The sequence below is a fragment of the Dermacentor silvarum genome, chromosome 10 (assembly GCF_013339745.2).
Source record: "Dermacentor silvarum isolate Dsil-2018 chromosome 10, BIME_Dsil_1.4, whole genome shotgun sequence".
NCBI lineage: Eukaryota > Metazoa > Arthropoda > Arachnida > Ixodida > Ixodidae > Dermacentor > Dermacentor silvarum.
The window spans coordinates 18,883,991-18,905,781 of NC_051163.1; the positions used below are offsets into that span (position 1 = coordinate 18,883,991).

Sequence of the window (21,791 nt, forward strand, 5' to 3'; positions counted from 1 at the left end):
TTCGTTCTCATCTTCCCTTTATTTCTTGCAAGCCAAAAATTCATACTGATAAGAGGGCAGTGTTATACAACGAAGTGCTGATGCAGCAGATGCAATTAGAGAAGATAGGGCATCACTGTACAGTCATCCAACCATGAAAGCTTACAGACCACAGTATCTGCGATAATATTCAATTTCCGAGCAATTTGTGAACAAAGCCAGTAAAATCCAGACAACACAATGCTGTACAGGCAGAAAGTCCAAATACCAGGTTGCATTCCAAGGCTGCTGGGATACATTTTTCTCAGATCCTGTAGTCCATAAACGTTTGTGGCTGAATGTACTTAAGAAAGTAGTCAACACACTGCAGATGTGTAAAAGCATAGTCAACACAACATCTAATGGCAGCAAACAAACCGACACTTTTTTTTTTTATTTCTCTTTAATCAGTGAAGTGCAGGTGATGTTAAGCCTAACCCACTGCTGTAAAAATCATGAAACCTAACAGAGTCAAACTAAGAGTTCCAGTTAATAAACCACATTTATATAACGTTTCCAATGGTGCAGTACTGCATTGTAAAAAAAGTTGAACCTGAAGAGTTTATGGTACAGCTCCCCCGATTCTTTAATATTATCACCGATCAGAAACTGCATCAGCGCCTTGCGGCGGGGCAGGAACTTCACAGTGAATGGAAAAGCCTAGCAGAGGACACTGCGATGTGCATGTGCTTTATCCTTGCAAATTTGGTGGCTTGTGCTATATTATTAAAGAATTGGGCAACATTATCAACGTCCAAATATACGTAACAATGTGGCAACATGGAAGTAGTATTTACGGTATTTATATCCTGCACTTTACTGCACTAAAGGGAGATGATCGTAGGCTTCGTAGGGGCCCAGAAAAAGCAGCAGGAACGCGAGAAAAAAAAAATAATAATTCACCTTAAGCTTCTTTACCTAGCAGACTTGGCAAGCTTTTTCACAAAAATTCAAGCCAATATATATGCACACATATCTTGGGTTAGACTGATCGCTTACAACTCAACTCTCACACTACAAGCCTGGTAGAAAACGCTGACTTAGAAAAATCTGTCACTTAGAAAAATAACTAAGTGACAGTTTTCCCTAATCAATTGCTCCTACATGTAAACTGTGGCAGCGATGATATTGCCAATTCAAGACATTCCAGGTGTAACTGTTTTCAAAACTATGGATCACTTATTTTTTTCTTAGAGAAAAAAAAATGCTGCACGATTCATTTTTTAAGAGTACTGCCAAGATTTTTATTAGTATTTTTCTAACCCAAGGAAAAATAAAAAATGCCAGGCATCAGAGTGCCCTGAAAAATTTCATTTAAATGCGTCTTCCTACAAACTAGTTTCAGTATCCGGGACCATTCATTTATTCTATTCTTGCAATTGCAGCCAAAATTTCGGAACATACCAAACTTGAGCCCCTAAATGCAATCATGACGCTTAAGTGAGAGAAAGCCCGACTTTGGTGTCGCGTAGTCATCCAACAAAAACATGTCGGCACGCCACCATCTCAGCCTCAAAAAAAAAAAATTTTTTTTCCCCACTATTTCGCATCTCCTGCCTTCCAATTCACCTTGACTTCATGTTTTCTTTCAGAGTCCCTTCCTTACCAGCCATTCTTAAGCACTAAACATTTTTTGTCAGTGCTGTCTAACTCCATTAAGTCTGCAAATTCTCAGCTCCTGCCGAGTTTTTCAGGACCCCTCTTCAGGCCTACTTCAAAAGGACAGATTCAAGACAAAAAAACAAATAGAAGGTGCATTAGTATTAGCACGTACCTGCAGGGGGAGCTTGATGACATTTCGCTTCGTTTTCTTTAGGAACTGCTTCAGCGATCCGCTGGACATGTACTCAGTGATGAAAATGACTCTGGGCTTTCAGAGTCCTTGTCCATCCAGTACTTGTGGATCTTGACTATGTTTGGGTGCTCAAGTTGAGCCAAGCTGTCAAAGACCTCACGTATTTTCTCCTGCAACAACAAGTGCCAGATTCCAAGTTGTGGTGCCGCGCGAGGAGGGACTGCTGCCTCCTCGGCCGTTACAACTCGAGCTCCGAGGGCCACCTTCAAAGTCACATGCACTGTTACTAGGTTGAGCGACTTCAGTTTATCATGTACGGAAGACAGTGCAAACGGACTCAGCGTGACAGACACCTTTCCTTCCTGCAACATTACTATGAGACTAATCAAGTCCATGACAATGCCAAGTCCAACACTAACGACAATCAAGTCCAAGAAAGATGACCGCCTACAGAAATTTCTAGGGGCGTACGAAAATTCAATACTTTTCAATAATGAATCAAAACTTAAAGAGCTTTAAGATCCCGAAACTACTGAGAGTGTTATAAGGAATACTGTATGGAAGGCTCCGTATTAATGTTGACCACCCCGAAAAGAAGGCGGGGGGAGGAGTGGAGGGGAGGGGCGGGTTAATGCGCACTTAATTTGCCTTTCATTTTGATTGAAATGCATCTGCAGTGACCAGGAATCGAACCAGTGACATCATGCTTGGCAGAAAAACACCACAGTCACTGAGCCACTGTGACACGTCGAATAACCCATTCGAATTGGTTTTTGAATCGAGTAGTCAATATTTCAAATTGTCCCCCGTGCGCAATCAAACGAACTTGGAGCAAAAGTGCAATAAATTTCATTCTGGTGGCCATAATAGTTACACAATGAAGCACACTACACTGCTCGGGCAGCCCAGACTTCTTTGGCTAAAATGCAATCATTCGAAATATTCAGAGTCCAGAGTATAGCAAATAAACTGACCACTTGTTCCTAATGACCCCCCTATACTTTTCAATGACACAAACTTGCCAATGTTGTGAATACGATTCGAACCCAGTTACAACAAAGTCGCACCCAAGACAAAATTACCTTCAATATATCCAATATCTGTCATAAGTATATATTCATTACATGCTAATACCAACAAGAAACACCTTAGGCTTGCTTGCAAAAATATTGAGAGAGTTGGCAGGTATGTGTTTGGCATACATTTTGCAGCACACATTATTTCGGCATGCAAGAAGAGTGATACCCAACTAAAATCTTTGCTTTTCAACTTCTATATAGAAGAATTTTACAAAGACAACAAACTCAATCTCATCGGTAGGAAAAAAAAAAAGATATTTTTATTACAATGTACATCCATCATCTCTATACTGCCCTTAACTAGCAGGCCTACCTGATACCACCAACAAAATGACCTTATGCCATATTTTGCACACACTGACCTGTTCAAGTACCCCCCCCCCCCCCCCCCCCCAAAGATGATACATGAATGGTATTGCTTCACTAAAGCAGATGATCAGACTGCGAAATAAACATTACTGTGCCTACAATGTTGTTTATTATGTTGTGTAATGCTGTTTTATTGTCCTTTGTATTGCCTGCCCTGCTTAGACCTTGGGTCCGCAAAATAAAATAATAAAAATTAAGTGCCATGTTTTCAGTAGGCTCTCCCACCTCTTTGGCCTTGAAATTTTTCCTTTCAGAGAACTTGACTTCGTTCCAGACAACCTCGACACCCTCATCGGTGTCCATTGCAAGGTAGGCAGCATCTATGCCTGGAATGTCCCGCTGCTGAACCTGTGGGTGAGAGAGAGAGAGAAAAAAAAAGAAACATGTCAGTATGCAAGCCAGAGTAAATAAATACAGCCAAGCCAGCGAGCCAATACATTGGCTATACAGTAGACTCCCGTTGATGTACTGGCATGACATTTTTTACTTCATTTTTTGCATAGCCTCTTTAAACCTGAAGCTCGCTCAAAGGCATAATTGCATCTAATTACATTAGATGCTGAAGGCAGCATCTTAATGTGTATGGAGAAAAAAAACTCCATGATTGTTGCCATAAAAACCAATTTCATTGGCCAAAACGCGCAGATGAAGATATAACATTGCGTAGTACGTTGGCGTGTTGATGCAACATCCTCTATTTCCGTGTCAATTCGCAATAATCGAAAAAAACACTTCATGGATGCCGTTCAGCATCTGTGCCAACACAGCGGCCTATTTCGAACTATAGCATCAATTTTCACTAAAGCTAACAGCAACAATGCGCCTTAACCACTTTCACACAGTTCCACATGCCTCAGACATCGGGGAAGAATATTTTCGATAATCGCTGCAATGTACCCAATTGGGTACTGCAGGACCAAAAAGTATAAAATGAAGGTCATAGACCTCAACACCCTAGAAAAAAGATACAGGCAAGCCTGTAACCCGCTGATACGGCTATTCGTCACGTGGCCTCATGTATTTTTTTACAATACCTTTTCTACACACTCTGCACTCGGCCACATGTACCAAGATCCCTAGGTTCTGATCCCACGTGACCACTTTGTGCATCATGGCACCATGACAGTGACCCCATGGGAACCGAAACACAGTTCACAGAAGCAACTATTACAGTAAACTATTTTGAATGCTTGAAAGCATGCCAGTATTTTATTTAGGGTTCTAACGTTGAAGACCTTCACTTAATGGAAAAAAAAAAGGAAGTCAAATTTCATACGAGTACTCCTTCGAACCGAACTTAAAGAAACTGAAGATATGTTAGTCTAATCAGAAGCGATCAGTAAAACTCAGTTTCCTGGGCTACCCAAATGTCTGCAACCTAAAACAACAAACTTAAATGGCATTAAAACAAAAAGGCAGATGTAAAATGACTTACTGCATTTGCATGATGCAAAGTATTGCTTTATGCAACAGTTGTGCACTTGCACAATTCTTGGTTGCCAGCACTGAAGAAACGTTCGCACTTCAACAAAAATGACATCTCAACTAGCTTGCTAAAAATTTCTTCAGTGCCCTTATGAAAAAGCACCAATATTCTGGGCATTTTCAGTTACATCAAGTGTGAATGTCACGGGTTATTGTGGTTTCTGGGCAGCCTTCTCGCCAAAATTATCAGCCTACAAGAGGCACCGACGACCTCATGGATTGATGTTTATATGGTGCCAGCACTACAGGTTACATCAGCACTGGTGCAGCTGCGCAAGTCCAAAGAAACACCATTTGCATTTTGTGTAGCTAGCAGAACCACCTCCTTCAAGTCTGCCTGACTTAATTGAACTTGCAGTTTGTGTTAAATTTTTTTTTTATTTTGCATTCGGCATATTTATGTCAAACCAACCAAATGTTGACACATTGTTGCTGGTGACCAAAAATTCAGCTTAACCAGCCTTGTCCTAATGGCAATATACTGTAACTGGCAGGCTGAAGGTTTTTAAAGCTTAGCAGCGGGTTATGGAGTACATTGTAGTGGAAAATTGGTTCACGAGTTCTATTTCACGACAGGATCTAATTACAGACAATATTGAAAAGAACATGAAAAATAAGGGCCAGTTGGCACATCAAGGTATGTTAGTTAGGATCAGTTCCTTATCGTTGGGACTTGTGACTTCTACTTGTGGCTTCGCAAATTATCATTTTTGACAAAATATTGTGCAATAAATGCAACAATTATATTTATGCACGTGCACAGAAACTTATTGTTTCCATGCTATTAGAAAAACATATTCTGGAACTTCCTAAAGGTTGTGCGCAATAAAAAACAGGACAAGCACCAGAACTAGACAGATCCACGTACTACCAATCATTCCTGGGTAACTGAAGGACTGCGCCAAAGCTTCCTCGAGAAATGTTAGTAGGTAATTCTATGCTTTTTCTCAAGTCCATAAATAGTCATGGACAGCTCTCGCCACAATATGGTACATCACAAGGAAATCACTGCCTGCTTTTTGTAGGACACACCAAAACTGTGCCCTTGGTGGAAAGTGACCCACTAGATCTTTGTGTCATGCAATCTAAACTTATCTTCTACTCAATGACAGTGTGAATCAGGCTTTACTCGATTAGTAAACTCCCAACTTGACAGTCCTACCACCTTTTAACAGCAGCAAGCCTCTTTAGGGCACACAACCTGACTTAACTTGTCAGTGGTTTGGAACAAGCGCCACTGCCAATTCCTTCTCTATTGGCTTTCTTTGTTAAAAGCTCCAGTCTTCCTGGAATTGCACCGTAGGTGCAATTGCAAAAGCAGTTTCTGCACGAAGCAAAAATCGAGTTAAAGAATTGAAATTCTTTCGGAACTCGCACAACTTCTTTAGAATGAAAGAAGCAGTGCAGAATGCCAGAATCATTTTGGCGTGCAGTCCTGCCACGATTACCACAAAGTTTCCCCACCATCCTACCCTAATTGCATCACATACACATCTCTATCCCTCCATATGCTTTGTCGCACACGTGTAACAGATCCAAAGATTTCTAGCAAGTATTTTATTGTCCACAAGACTGCTGCGCCAGGTAAAACATACACAAGACGTGGCGTTTTTGTTGTTTTCTTCCCCAGCACTTGCATTGTGGGGGAAAGACTCGCGCCAGTTCCCAAACGCTTTCATTTCTGCTTTCTTCTTTCCTACGACAAGTTACAACTGTTGTAATAAAAGGCGAGAGGCCGGATGCGTTTCAATAGCCATCGGCGCAGTTTTTTCTCCCTCCCTCGCTCGGCGTGACCTGCAGCACGATCGCCAGCTGAAACATAGTTTCCCGAAACTCTCCGAGCTGAACCATCCCATGTTGTGTCAGACCGGCGCAGCGACTAACGTTCTTTTTGTTGTTGTTGTTGTTTTTGCGTCTCGTGCACAACGTCACCACAAAATGTGGCCCTGACATCCCCCCCACACACACGCAGCGCACGCACAAGGGAACCAAGTGACGGAAACCACTATGGCTGAACCGCCGTTGTCAGCACGACTGTCAAACACGGCTTAACCCTTCTACGCATATGCCCGAGTCCCTGAGTCACGAAGCTTCGCGCACTGCGACAATTGTTTGTAAATCATTAGGGGACTTGACAAACAACCCCGACCTCGCGGGTGCGATCGCCCTGACCCGCTCCGACAATTCACGCAACCAAAGAGACGAGAAAAAAAAATATAAAGCTAGAACAGCAGCAGCCGGGGCGTTTCCAAACCGCTCGCTTGGGAAGGCCACGGGTAGAGCCAAGGGGAAGGCTTCATTCGCCCATCTTTGACGTGGTTAGAACCACGGACTGATTAAACGGCCAAGATGGGACGGCTGCATTTGGGGAGACGCCGAGAATAGGTCTTCGGACGATTTGTCAAAAGACACCTCGTTAGCTGTGCCCTATGCGACCCAATTTGCTTAATTCTTCATTTTCTTTTTCGACACAGAAAAATACGTTTAAGATTGGTCGCAGTGAACGACGAAAGTGGTTCATCAAAAGCGTTACCTCTTCCCTCCGCTTGAGCCATCGGCCACAAGGGCTCTCTTCTAGGACTTCGCTTTCATCTTCGGAATCGTCGCCGCTCCCACGCTGCTCGTTGGATTCCTGGGGAATCTTGTCTTTCGCGTCGCCCATAGTCGCGGCAGAAGGCTTCGTGTACACTGTATCAGGCGGAACACATCGAAACAGGGGCCTGCTACCACCAGGACCCGATTACAGGCTGTATGCGATCCCAACGATACTAAAATCGAGTCACACAGTGCGAATACCAACACGACGCGAAGAGCACAACGCGTCCACACGCCATTAAGTACACTTTTTCGGCTGAGTTAGCGTAGGACTACCCTTGCTAATTGGTTGGTGGTAAGAGCTAGACCGCTATAACCTACCTAAAGCATCAGTAAGAAAAAAAAACTGAAGCCTCAATTTCTTTTAAGTCAATAGAACAAACATGAACTCTCACTATAAGGTCAAAGCGTTATTAGGAATGTGTGCGTTTTTTCAATAAAGCTTGATAAATATGCTTAATTTGGACCGATCTGGACATATATAAATCGCAACTTCCGGAGTAACTCGGCTGCTGGCTTACCGTTTCCGCGAACGAAAAAAGTGCGTTGCTAATTTATTGCATAAAATCTAACCTTTCAACTATAATGCGGCGCGGAATCCTCGCGGCCAGAGAACTAGCGTCACATTTTTTTAAGAAGTACGGCATCGACTCTCATTTACGTAAACGTCCTTTTGTTATTAGCATTTACGTCATCTCCGGTATTTTCTATTGCTGCGTTTCGTCGATAGTCGATCTCAGGAGCGCTGCAATCGCTGGCTTTCAACTCCACAAAGCGGGCATAAGCGGGCACGTGTAATGGCGACGTGCGTCCAGTTACAATAAATCCCCGTAAACACTAAAACATTTGAGGAATAGCAAAATCAACCCCGGCGTTCGTCGATTCCCGACTCGCGATGGGTGCCTACTTGTCGGAGCCAGTGACGGAGAAGTTCTCCACCAACGAGGCGGGGAGCCGTATATCGTACGGCGCGTCGTCGATGCAAGGCTGGCGAATGAGCCAAGAGGTAAGACCTCTCTCGAATTGTGTTCATGACGTGCTAGATCTCACAATTGTCTCCGTAAGTCAACGGCGCCATGGGCGTCCGGGAACTGGTAAACCGCGGTCGCGTTGATGAGATACGACTGCCCAACTGAGTTTTGGTCAGCGTTATTGGCGGGCTAGCCGGTCCTGATCAGTGAAATAGCGTGAAATACAGCTACGAGCTAGGGAGTCGCGACCTTTCCATGCATGTTTTATTTGATTTGTGTTTTTATTCTTCGTTCTGTAGATTTTGAATCTTGGCGCATGGCACACCTGAGCGTGACCTAAACACCGCGTTCGCGTTGCGGCAGTTGTTTGAACGCTTAGGCTCCGCCCACGTTGTTGATGTAAACAAACCTGACGACTTTCGTTCGTTCTTGCTTTCAGGATGCCCACAACACGATCTTGAATTACGATCGCGAGACGTCGTTTTTCGCCGTCTACGACGGTCACGGTGGTGAGTATGCCTCCGATCACTCGACGCATAATGTGGAGATCTCACAGTCGCATGCCGGAACGCCTTAACCACTCGATCTTTGATTGCTACTTGCTCGTGTATGCGCAAAGTAAAACGTGCCCCCATGGTGCGCGAGTGTTTGTATTTTGTGATGCATGTTGCTGAGAGATACTTTCCTTGACCAGAATCAGCATTGGGACATTCTTCATTAACAATGCCGTATTGACTCCCAGGTTGCAGGGAGTTGGAGCTATAGGCAGTTATTCGTTGGTTTCTCGAAGTGTAACCACGTGCAAAACTTATAGCGGTGCAAGAAGTAAATTAAACATGTAAACCATCCTAAAGCGAATGATCAAATTTTGTGGCTGCTGCTAAGCATGAATTTATGGTTTGCACAGCTGAAGCTGCATTCTCATGAAAGTTCATTGGAAAAACGCCTCTGTAGATCTTGTTATAACGAAGTAGCATCGAACACGAATACCTTCATTATATCGATATTTGTTAAAAGCATATATTTGTTACACAATGGTATCGGTGAGAAAAATATTTACTTTTGCTCCCGATACTTCGCTATTGGCAGCCAACAGGGCACATTTTGGATTAATGAAGTTCAATTTACAGTTGAAACTTGTATTGCAGCAGCTCTGGATTTCTCATTGGAACACACTCGAAAGACCTTTCTGTAAAGAGATACACTTGACACATTGATGGATTGATGGCACTGAACTCTGAGAATGTGTAGGTCCGCAAAGTTGGCCATTAAAGTGTGCTAACAGTGTTTATATTGTCTTATTGAATGCAGTTTCAGCAAGTAGGCACTATAATTGTGGACAAGAAATGCTGCAAAATGTTTTCCATTAGCATGCTGTATAGAAGTTGGATGGCCTTCTTTCATTTGCTTTCACCATAGAATATAGTTTACAGCATCAGAAGGTAATGCTACCTTTCGCATTCAGCTAGGTGCAAGCAGTTACACAAGTCAGTCTAGACCAGCATGCTCTGGCTGCTTCATGTGCATCCCTTTTTAGTTTACTTCCGTATGAAGGCCTCTCCGAGAAGCCTCCAGTCATTCCGTTCTTTTCAAGATTCATGGGGGACGTGTTGGTCATATCGCAAAGAAATGTTTTTTTAGCTCAGGAGGCCTTCCTAATATGTTTACACAGGGATCTGACCCCGTCATCGTTTGGTAGTTTTAGTATCTGTTAAAAATACATGATAAAGATGTTTTCAAACAAAAAAATAGTTTTGCCCCCTAATGAGTACAGAAACCTGCTGCTCTACTGCTACTCTGTCCATCACTCCTGTATTATAGGTCATTCAGTTTACTTTTGTTTGTATTCTTGTTTACCCATCTGCAGATACCATGCAATGGGTAGACTGTGTAGAAAATGAAGGTAGCTTTTGTTTTCTTGTAGCTGACAAGGCTTGGGCATGTTGGTAATTCATCGTAACACAAGCACAGCGTAAGAGACGGGGACAAGTCTTTGTTGGAAGTCAGCGCCGTGTGTGTTTATGTTGTCCCTGTCTTTTGCACTGTGCTTGTGTTACACTGTCTTGTAGCCTTACAATAATTGATTACAATTCATAAAGTGGCCATGTAAGGGCAATGGCAGCAGTGGTGTGGCAAATGTTGCCGCCTGGTTACTTGGGGGGGGGGGGGGGGCAACTCTTAAATGCCTGGCTGTTGTAATGTAGTATGTGCACAGGTAGTGTCCTCCCAAAAGCCTATGTTCTTGCAGAGGATTGAGAGATTGATGGAACTTAGTATCCCAAAGGAATGCAGAGGCTATGAGAGACGTATTGGCAGGCTCTAGATTAACTGTGCATATTTGATTTGATCTGGTGAATCTTTGATGTGTGCCCAAAGCCCACCTGGTACAAAGGTGTTTCTGCATACTGCCATTAGCGAAATTCAATCACAGAGGCAAGGAATCGAACCCACAACCCTGTGCCCAGCAGCAGAACACCATAGCCACTGAGTAATCGAGGCAGATATGCACTCACAGGAGCTACAAAAGAACTAGAGTAGCCAGTTCAAACCGGCTACACCTGCAATTCATTTCCAACTGGAAGCAGGTACTGAAGTAAAAGGAGTGCTTAGCACCTGTTGCCTTGGTGTGTTTCCTTGCCCCTCGCAGGTGCCGAGGTGGCCAAGTATTGTGCCATGAAATTGCCCGACTTCGTCAAGACATTGTCGTGCTACAAGGAAGGGAACCTCGAGGAAGCGTTACGGGAGGGCTTCCTTCAGTTCGATGCCAGCCTGGTGACTGCCACTGGCCTCAGCGAGCTGAAAGCACTAGCCGGGACGAGTTCCGACGACTCGGGGGAAGCGACTCCAGAAGAGGGTGAGGCAGACATGCTGCATGCCGAAGCCACAATGCCCATTGAAGACCTCCTCGCACGCTACAGCGGCAGAGTGAAGGAAGTTGTATGCGAAGAGAAAGATAGCGGAAAGAAAGGCGAAGGAGACGTTGGCGACGGAAGCAGTGCTATTGACAAACCGGAATCTCAGACAGGGGAGAAGCTCGTCAACGGGGAGAGCTCGCAGGAAGAGCAGTCAGCGCAGAAAGCCGAAGATGAAGGTGAGTCCTCAGCTGCATTTCTGTGTAATGACTGTTAAGCTTTGCTGCATTAATGCTGTCTGCTGGTTGAGTTAGTGCACCTCTGGAGTTAGATTAGTAGCTTTAAAAGGCGGCAGGCAAAAGAAAACAACTGACACAGGTGACACCGCTCACCCTATCCATTCGTCTCCTTTGTTCATGTCCTTTCGCTCTTACTATTTTTCAAGTGTGCAGGCTGAGAATGACTGGTTCTATGTCTGACCACCAATACTTCTGATTCAAGATTCATCCTGAGCTGTTGCAGTCAAACTATTTAAAATTTGTGACAGCACATTATGTAATGAACAGAGGACATGAAAGGAGGTTCCAACGAGGCCTAATTAATGTTTGCGAACAGGCACAAGTGACCCTTGTCATAACGTTTGCTTGTGTTTTTGTTTGATAAATGAAGGTCTAAACACTTTATGCTCTAAAAACATACTGACAAGAGTCAGCGCGCCCTATATAATTTACTGTAATACTTGTCTCCATGAAACAGTTGCGGTTTTGGCAACCAAATGGTGGATGCGTCTGGACGTTATGATACATTGGGTCACTCCATTCCGGCAGTTACTGTGGCTTCCATGCTCGATGGGAGCCAGAAGAGAGGCGCGCAGTGGTCTTGTTTATATCATTACGAGCGGCGTCATCATACCTAGCCTTATTGCTACGTGATGTCGGCAAATTTCGCTTGGTGTCGTGATGCCACAATAATGTCTGTGATTTAAGGTGCAGCATTTTGAGACCAACTTTAGTTTCCAAATTGAGATGTCTTATGTTTCTATCATTCCCAACCTTTATACCTGTTCAGTGTCATCCTTTTGCTCATGAAAAGCATGTGCGAAGGTTTCTCCAACTTCAAAAATATTGGTCAATACTATTTTAACCATTTATGGGCGAGTGCTCTCTACAGACAACACAACAGAAAAAAAAAAATGTTCTTGCGAAGTTTGGCTGATGATTTCGCATTGAGTCTTGCCGTCCGGATTGCATAGTGAGGCCTCCCAGGATTTTATCGTATTTGAGCTATCATATATTGCTTCGCGCACGTCCACACCTTCGGGATCCCGGCCGACGGATAGAGGCGTTGCCGGAGGAAGAGCATCTTCTTGCGCCGTTAATTGACTTTTAGAAATGAATGTTATTTCTCTCTCTTGCCAAGTTTTGGTAATTAGTACGAAGTTGCTGGCCAAATGTCTTCAGCCAACTCTAAATGTCATTTGTTGGATTAGAGCACAAACGAGAAAGATTAGAGCACAGGACGATAAAGAAGTCTGACACGCGAGTATTTTTCTTTTGAAAGCACAGTAAGAGGAGACCGATCGATGCAGTGGTATCGCGCAGGTAAGGTAAAGCAAGTGCAACGTACATCCGTGAGCAAAAGTATACGGACCAGGGGTTGCACGAAAAAGCAGATTTTTTCCTCTACCTATCAACGCAACTTGAAATTGAGGACTGCACTCCAAACTTGGCATTGCGAACTTTTCAGTGTACTAATAAATTCCAGTTTATGCTTGGTAAATACGAAGAAATTCACTTTTTTCGGCGACCCTGTGGTCCGTATACTTTTGCTCACGGGTGTACATCTGGTTTCACATGCGATGAAAACTCTTCTGTATTTGACTGAAGATATAACAAAACAATAGCTTTATCTGGCTACTGATTTCTAAAGCAATGACACATGCTGATAGGAAAAATGCAAGTACATTGAAGTTGTGTCTCAGAAACAGTGATCGTGTCTCACTTTTCTTGATTTCTTTGCGTTCCTGTCATGCAGTCAAAGGTGGAGGTTCATGCGACGCCGAGGCAGGGAGCTCGGCATCGCCATCAGGGTCTGCAGGTGCAGGCGACGAGCAGCCGCCCGAGTCCGGGAGGAGGTCGTCGCGTCGGAACAACTGGAAGCCCTACATGGCACTGGTCGCTGACCAGGACGCGTCTTCCGATTCCTCGGAGAGTGGTGAGGAGGAGGAAGAGTCCGAGGAGGAGGATGAGGAAGAAGCTGAGGAGGAGGAAGAGGAAGGAGAGGAGGAAGCAGACGGGGAGGAGGAAGAGTGAGTCGCTCATGCTCAACCTTTTTTGTGGGCGGATGTACTGCAGGAGGAAGCTTTGTGGCACTGGGTGGTCCTAGAGTTACTGCGCAGTCAAACCTCGATATAACAAATTATTGGATATAATGAAGTAAACATAAAATTCACTGATTCCTTGTTTCCTTGTTTGTTTGTTTTTTGCCAATATCAGCTTGTAGACTTATAGCAAACTACTGGTAAAACGAAGGTATTTTCATGTCAGATGTAACTTCATTATAATGAGGTTCGACTGCACGTGCTCCCAGAGAAAGCAGAGTTGCACTTTTGTTTTCTATTCACTGCTTGCACTTCCATTCGAAGAGCACTGTCACGTAGTTCAAGCTGCAACCATGCAGCATGGGAAAGCTGCCACTGCCACAGTTTGGCACCTTCATTGATGACTAATGCCTGGACAACTGCTTTCGAAATTGGACTGTCTTGTTAATTATCTCTTTTTTTTTTTTGTATTGCACCTTACCTGGTACTTCTAAACATGCTTTCAAGCATTCTTGAATCATGTTACCACTGCAAAATGAGACTGGACACAGAGAGCAATGAACTGGACCACATAACAGCATTACTTACAGTGCTTCAAAGCATGTTTAGCTGCATAATTGAAAAAGAATAGGAGAGCATGCACAGTAAGAAAGAAAAGGCGCTGAAGGTAGTTTTATGACACATCTTGTAGCTGTTTGTGATTCAATATATCCATGAATATTGCTAAATAAGTGTTGCATGTTTGATATAAAGCATAATTGCTTTGCCTGGGTTGTAATCAAGTACACTGTGAGCTTCATAAATACATAAAGAGGGTCACCAGCGCACTATCTTGCCGAGTTATATGCCAAACGCCTGGATAACTTTTTCACACTGGGAAGAGTGTGTTCGTGGATTTTTATTGTCCGGCTATTGTCCTATGAAAAAGTGAAAGCTGTTGCTGAGAGCCATAGACCTTCAGTACATGAGATTTCCCTGAACTAGCGTGTTCCAGCCATGAGCCTGGGTAGGCGTACATGAAGAATAGCAGCTTTAGTAGCCCAACAGAGGTGCACTGCACGACTGTGTTACTTTACTGGGTTCTTGCCATGTCTTCCTTCCTGTGTTATTTCATTGAACCGGTCTCTCTTGTGTGTACTGGCCCTTTGAACACCCCAACAAGCCTTGCCTCATTTTTCATCTTCTGTGTAGGGCCTGTGGCGGCTGGAACGAGCGACTGAAGCGTAGGCTTAGCCAACTGAACACACTGCCAACTGGTGACACTGAAACGGTGAGTCCCACTTCAGATCCCCTTTGCACTTAGCTAATTCTTTGTGAAATGCACCGGCACATCATCGATCTAAAGTGTGCCCAAGAGCATGCTCGAGGAAAAGCAGAGAATTGCGTATTCGCTAGTATTTTTCACTAGTATTTCTCAACGGAAGTGTGTCAGCAAAGTTTCTCGGTGATTCCTGCGATGGGTACCTGCTTGGGGAAAGCTGCTCTACTTCATTGCCTTTGAGTAGGTGCTCAGTGTTCCCGATTACAATGTTTGTAGCTCGGGAATCACCAGAGGCTGTATCAAAAAACATGAAATAGCATATTTAGGTCAAAAGTCGGGCGCTGCCCTCTACATGTCACAATTGAGGAGGATGATGGAATTTATAAAAGTTTCTTGGGAATGTTGGGGCTCAGATATCATTTTTATTGTATAGAAGATAACGTATCTATACTTAGTTATACCCGTGCCACACGGGCACAGAAAATGGCATTAACTTCCTAATGCTTTAAGATTTGATGTCGTTTGCGTGGTGCCACATGGGGAAATCAAATGGCATTCGCCTTAATGCCATTTGTCACCGAAGGCATTTGCCAGAACTCATTCGACTGAGAAATGCGTACTCTCGACGCCATACCTTGCTTAGTGCAGTATAATTGAAGTATTTGAAACAGTCTCTACCATGTAAAAAATAATTTATTCATAACTTTCAACTACAATGCTCCTGCAAGGAGTTGTACTTAAACTTTCTCAGGTTAGCGTTGGAACGGGCTTCGAAGGGCCAAGCGCCATTTTGATTTTGGGCTTCGGATTTGACTTGCAATGGCCTAGGTTGCTATGGTCGGTTGCAATATTGCAAATGACAGCAACAAACTAAAGCTAGCGACACCATAGTATGCTTATTCCGACATTTCACTAGCCTCGAAGGCAGATTAAACTTGCAAATGCATCTTTATCTTTCTATTATCGCCCTAAAATTGCTCACGTCAGAAGACACTGTTATCGACATCATTGGGTCAAATGTCATTAAATTTGGACGTGTGGCAGCTTCACCGAAAGAAAAAAAATGTCATTCAGAAACTTGGGGCCTTAACAACTGAAGGCCATTTTTTGTGCCTGTGTGGCACGGATATTATTCTATAGGAGATAACGTATCTATACTTAGTTTCATACATGGCAGACAATGCTGCAAAGGCTACACAGAATTCTCTCGCAGCTCACATTTGGGACCAAAACAGTGCGTCATATATGAAAGAACAATATAGGCATGCGCCATGTAATTAGATTTAAAATTAAGTCTCATACATTTATGCCCCAAAATATAGCGAACTTGTTACATGAAACGCATTGGAGATCTAAACCTAATTACCACAGAACAAACGGAGTGACATGTTTTGGTGACTAGCGGCCATAGTGCACTACTATGCACCCTCTACTCAACATAGTTCAGCACATACTGTAAGCACAAAAGTGCAGAAAATATGCAATTTGAGGTAAAGTTGGGTCCACTAATGGCAGTTGTAATATATATGAGGCAGTTATTCTGTAGAAAGCATAGCAGGTCAAAAGCAACTGCACTGCAAAGTGCACAGAAAGAGACTTCTATGACCACACTGCTTGTGCAGTCTTAGTATAGTAAGAAGACTAGCTACAAGAACAACACTTAGGAGTAGAAGGAGGGTCATTGCCTTCTGTTTACAGCTTCATAGCGCATTTCAATTTCCTGTTGTGCGTAGGAGTGAGACCAGCTCTGAACATTATGTGTTGCTTAGCTCACTCACACATCTTTTCTCTTCACAGGCTGGCTACGACAGTGGCTGCACAGCCGTGGTTGGTCTCGTTCGAGGGCATCACCTCGTAGTGGCAAATGCGGGCGACTCGCGCTGCGTTGTCTGTCGCTCTGGCCAGGCTCTGGACATGTCGCTTGACCACAAGCCAGAAGATACTGCGGAGTACAACCGCATCCGCAATGCTGGCGGTCGTGTCACAAAGGAAGGGCGTGTCAATGGTGGCCTCAACCTCTCTCGAGCCATAGGTCAGTATGCCGCAAAGTGTTTGCTAACTGCATTGATCAGTCACAGAGTACGAATTTATATTAATCAGTGATTTGAACCATGCATTATTGTTATCCAGGAGTAAACAGACTGGATAAAGATAGAACACTGGACAAAGGTCTCAATCAGAGATACAGTATAGACCACTTATAACGTAACCGTTTATAGTGCTGAACTAGCTACAACGCCGCCTTTTCCGACTCCCGTTTACCCTCCCATAGAACTCCATGCATATGCATACCGCTTACAGTGCAGCTGCGTGAGACAAAATACCGGTTATAATGGGGCTTCCGCGGGAAAATCTCGCCGACAAGGGCGGCAGCGAGCACGCTTCTCTACAAGGTGTGTGCTGTCGGCCGGCGTATGCATTATTCAATGCAATCAAACTTTCGTTAATTCGGACTTATTTGGCCGCACATCGGTTAATTCGGACTACTTTCGGGGCTCGGTGAGTGAGGGGTGCGCAAATGTGCGACGTAAAAGAGCAAGAACAGCGCTAGCGTCCAACCGAAATGAAGCGGCGGAGTCCGCATCGCCACAGCCATCAGTTGAAATCGTATGTGAATGACAGCAACGCCGGAACGCTTCGAGCCTATTTGTGTCTTAATTTAAAGCCTGTATTCTTGCGTTTACCGCCGCGCATCACACCGCATTAACCACGGGCTTTCGTAACTGTGTAGTCGTCATCCACGATCACGTCGATAGCGGCCGTGGTTTTCTCCGCAGCAGTTGCGGCGAAAAGTAGTTTAGTTTCTATTCAGTACGCGCGTCGGCCGCATGCCTAAAGAACTGCGTAGTCGCCATCGATGATCACATAGATCGCGACCGCGGTTTCGACTGCAGTTGTTGCAGCGAATGGTAGTTAATTCGTCCGGACTCGGTGCGTGCGTCAGGGGCGTGCCTTCAGCACCGCAAAGTCTGCCGCTGCTGCTAAACGAGCTGCCTGAGCAGAGGCTCAGCGCCGCCGCCGAGAGCACCCTGTCCTTCAGAATCAATTTCTTTGCCATAATGTATCACGAATTCAAAACACCTAAACAACTGCATTAGGAAGTATCGTAATTGGTGAATTCTTTCCTTTCAAAGTCAGCATCTTGCGTTTCCTTGAAATAGCCGTGGAGGTCACAGCACCACGAGCCCAAGAACTCTGAGATGAAGGCGATAGTATGAGATTGCAAAAAAACAAAGAGAAGCATTACAACGAGCGATATGACTGTAGGACGAGGGTAGGCGCTTCATTCAATGACATGACCGCATGAAAATCTCGCCTGAAGAGCCAACCAAAACAAGCGCGAGCAAAAGCTGATGCGAGCAGACAATGTGTACAGTAGAACCTCGTTCATACGTTTTCAAAAAATATGCGACAAATAAACATACGATCCGGGAAAACGTACGATCCGAATCCAGTAAAAATTGAAGCTGACAAGCCCATATTGAGGTGCAAAGGCAGAAAACATTTATTTCTTGCAAAACATAGTTAGTCGAATCTCGTTAATTTGAACTGACGCTGTGGTCCCGTCAAAGTTATGTGTATTCCAATGGGCGAGAACGCTCGGTAATTCGAATGCAAAAGCATTTGCAATGGTTAATTCGAATATAACCGCGCATCGACAATGCTCTCAGCAGCACGCCAAATCACGTGGAGGCGCCTCCGACTGGCAATGCTCCGACACCGCCCTAAAGCAAAGCTTAGGAGAGACCCCTCAACGCCGCGCGGAGATAGAAAAGAATACTGCAGCGAAAATTTCCTCTCTCAAATGGTAAGGTCGCTGTTTCAGCGTCGCGCCGGAACACGCGTGTACGCGCCGACGTCTCGGCCAACGCAGCGGCTTCAGCGCAGAGGGAAGCAACGCGGAGGCCCAGTCCGGCCAACGAAACTGCCCACGCCGGCCAACGCTCACTTCAACGGCAGAAAACGAAACTTAAGGGAGCGGGTTAAGCCGGCGGGCGCGCACGGAGAGTAGAAGGTGAGGGAGCTACAAGGGAGGGCGAGGGGAGCCACCGAAGCGACGGGGTTGCCGAGGCCAAATGCGCTTCCCTGCCGCCCTCCTCCCTCACCTTCGACGCGGTTTCCGCGCCCGCGCGTCACCGTGCCGGCGCGGCCCGCTCCCTGAAGTTTCGTTCACTGCCGTTATCAGGGATGCGAGAGAGAGAGAGATTGTGGTTGGGAAGAGGAAGAGGTGCTATCGCGATGTGAGCGTTGGCCGGCGTGGGCAGTTCCGTGGCCCTCCCTCGCTATGTGCTTGCGCGCCGCGATATTTCACGACTCGCACCGTTCGTACGTAGCGCTATGGTGCACAAATACGTCAAAAATAAGTCCTTCCTTTAATTCGAACATATCTTCAGGCCTCTTCGAGTTCGAATTATCGAGATTCGATTGTATTTTCTGCTGGTGCGTCACACCCTTGGACAGGAACAACTCCTTTTGCGCACATTGCAGACCCTTGTCCGCATTTTCGTTCTGTTTCGTGCGAAAGAAGCTTTCTAAGGTTTCCAGGCCAGCAAGGGCTTCGGCGAAAGTAGCCGGTGGGCGCAAGCCTTCGTTCTCGCCGCCGTCTTCAGGCGCCTCGTCTGCCACCACCTCTGCTACGATCTCGGCAAGTCGTATCGCCGCGCGCGGCGTCCGCCTGTTTTCGCCTTAGTAGTTCGCGTTGAAGCAAGGGGCGAGGTAGCGCAAACGCTTGCCGCGCTTGGTCGCGGAGGGGGGGTTGAGCACTGCAGAGAAGCCGCGCGGCGGCTGTCTGCCACTTAGCACTTCACAAACACATGAGAGTGGTCTTTTTGCACACCTGAATGATAATTTTTCGCTGCAGAACGTATCATACGACCGCAGTTTGCCGTGATGTTGAACGTTGCTGCCGAATAATCGTATTTTCTGGGAATGTATTAACCGGAATGTAATAACACATTCCTCTATGGGGTTATATTTATTTTTCGCAATTGCGAACGTAGAAGCCGGGAAATCGTATTATGCGGGAACGTATCAGCGAGGTTCTACTGTACTATGAAACAAGTGGTCCGGCTGACACTGGACATGAGTACAAAAATAGTGGTCGCGCGGGTCCACATGACACCAGTTTTCCACGCGTACATCGCTGAAAGGGGCAGCTCTCATTGGTCTCCTTCGCTTGCAGCTCGTTTGCCGCCGCAGCGCACCACAATCTGAATTGGTCCAGGACCAATCCCTCCCACGGCACGCAAAACCTGCCTCGCTGCAGCCTTTGTGGCGCACGTTTTTCGGCTAGTGTGGCCGGCCCTTGGCACATTGTTCGTGGGTCGATGGAATGTCATTTAATCTAGTACACTTTAATATAAAGCTACGAGTTTCAGAAGTACCAGTTTGCAGTCGTACTATCCAATTTCAGGTGAAAACGCGATCGTATCAACCGTATGAAAATACTTTTCCCCTATGCGGTGTTGGCCAGGAAAAGAAAAAAAAACTTATTATCCCAAAAAACGTATTACGCAGAATCGTATAAACGCGATTCCACTGTAACTTGCCTGACCAGACCAGGCGTATCGGGGCGACTGTGTCAGCAACCAGGAGGGATCGGTTTTCCTCTATCTTTTCGCTCACCACCTCATGTGTCGGCATGTTGCTTTGTGCCGTCCATGTGGCCTGGGGTTCACATTATTGTGGCTTTGGTTTTGTGCTGCTGTAGAAGTTTCTCATGCTTCGGCTTAATAGGCTAGGCTTTCTTTTTTAATTAATTGTAAAGCTTCTTTCTTTTTCTTGCCAGGTGACCATGCATACAAGCGAAACAAAGATCTTGAGCTGCGGGATCAGATGATCACCGCACTGCCTGATGTCAAGACCCTCGACATCGATCCTGCCACAGATGATTTTATGGTCTTGGCCTGCGATGGCATCTGGTGAGGGTTTCACGAAGGTGTAGGCTCGTAAAATCTCTTCTGCACTACAGTTGAGCCACCGGCAAAAAACCTGTGAAAGACGAGAACTTGTGATAAAGTGTTAACTCTTCCTTTTGTTATTAAGCTGCGAAATCACTGTAGCAACTGCTAGAACTGAAGACACATCGGTGTAGTAAAACTGATCCTTGTTCTTGCTGTCGCAGTGGTAAGCACAGAGTTTAAGGGGAGAGGCGGGTCAAAAAACGTTGATTTTCATTAAAGAAATAGGTTTTGTGTTTTTAGTTGTTTCAGCAACACTGATCTCTCCTTTTTCACATATGAAGAAATCAGAGCCAGAAATGATCGGGAAAAGTATATAAACTGGGTTAAAGCACTCGAGGTGGCAAGAAAAGGCACAGATATGAAACATTTTCAAGCGTGCGATGCGTCAAACCACGGTGTCGCACGTCATTGGGCTCGTGCAAGGTTAACTTTCAATCGCATTTTTCTCAACTTCAGATTTTGAACAAAACAAGGCGTTTGTGTACAACATTTTATGTACTTATTGTGGTAATTTTTAGGATATGTAAAATGCACTTATCTAGGATTTAATGCAATCACTTTTTTTAAGGATGAAAATTTTTAATGTACTCGGGCACCAGCCACTGAATATGAAGCACCAGATACGAAATTCTCTTAAAATGTTGCCTGTAAAGGGAATCACATTATCTTGCTTATTGGCACTCAGTGGAGTGTTAGGGATAAGAAAAATAATTTTGCACTGCTCTATCATGCTAACTGCTAAGTCCAGCAGCTGCACAAACATGCACTGCTTCTCACTTATGCATGGCACTTAGGACATGAAAGCATCGAGATATCCTAAAACTAAAAGTAGATTTCGAATGAAGAGATCAAGCTCTATAAGTGGTAGAATTTTCATTCGCCCAGCATCATTATTTAAAAAGAAATGTTTCTGAGGAGCATCTCCCCTTAAAGACTTAACGTGGAGGTATGTACAGCCAAAGCTCATTATATGTTATTCTCGCAACACAGCAAGAAAATGTTTTGAGTTTGTCTCATTTATCGCACTATGAGAGACACTGTAGTAGAGGGCTCCTGATTTATGTCGACCAACTGGGTTAATAA

The 21,791-nt window shown here is 44.8% G+C and overlaps 2 protein-coding genes across 2 annotated transcripts in view; one reads left to right on the plus strand and one right to left on the minus strand.

Annotated features, from left to right (window-relative positions):
* The window catches only part of LOC119430981 (nuclear receptor-binding protein-like), a 34,393-nt gene extending 26,732 nt beyond the window's left edge, over positions 1–7,661 (minus strand). Inside the window, 4 exon segments of the mRNA XM_037698445.2 lie at positions 1,793–1,890; positions 1,893–1,983; positions 3,487–3,609; positions 7,280–7,661. Coding sequence (XP_037554373.1) covers positions 1,793–1,890; positions 1,893–1,983; positions 3,487–3,609; positions 7,280–7,408 — 441 coding nt within the window. The 5' untranslated portion in view covers positions 7,409–7,661.
* Positions 7,662–8,086: 425 nt separating this feature from the next.
* LOC119430980 (uncharacterized) overlaps positions 8,087–21,791 on the plus strand; it is a 21,891-nt gene continuing 8,186 nt past the window's right edge. The window contains exons 1-7 of the mRNA XM_037698444.2: positions 8,087–8,347; positions 8,752–8,821; positions 10,960–11,403; positions 13,199–13,472; positions 14,676–14,754; positions 16,543–16,777; positions 20,534–20,666. Of these exons, the coding sequence (XP_037554372.1) occupies positions 8,237–8,347; positions 8,752–8,821; positions 10,960–11,403; positions 13,199–13,472; positions 14,676–14,754; positions 16,543–16,777; positions 20,534–20,666 (1,346 nt within the window). The 5' untranslated portion in view covers positions 8,087–8,236. The remainder of the gene's footprint in view (positions 8,348–8,751; positions 8,822–10,959; positions 11,404–13,198; positions 13,473–14,675; positions 14,755–16,542; positions 16,778–20,533; positions 20,667–21,791) is intronic.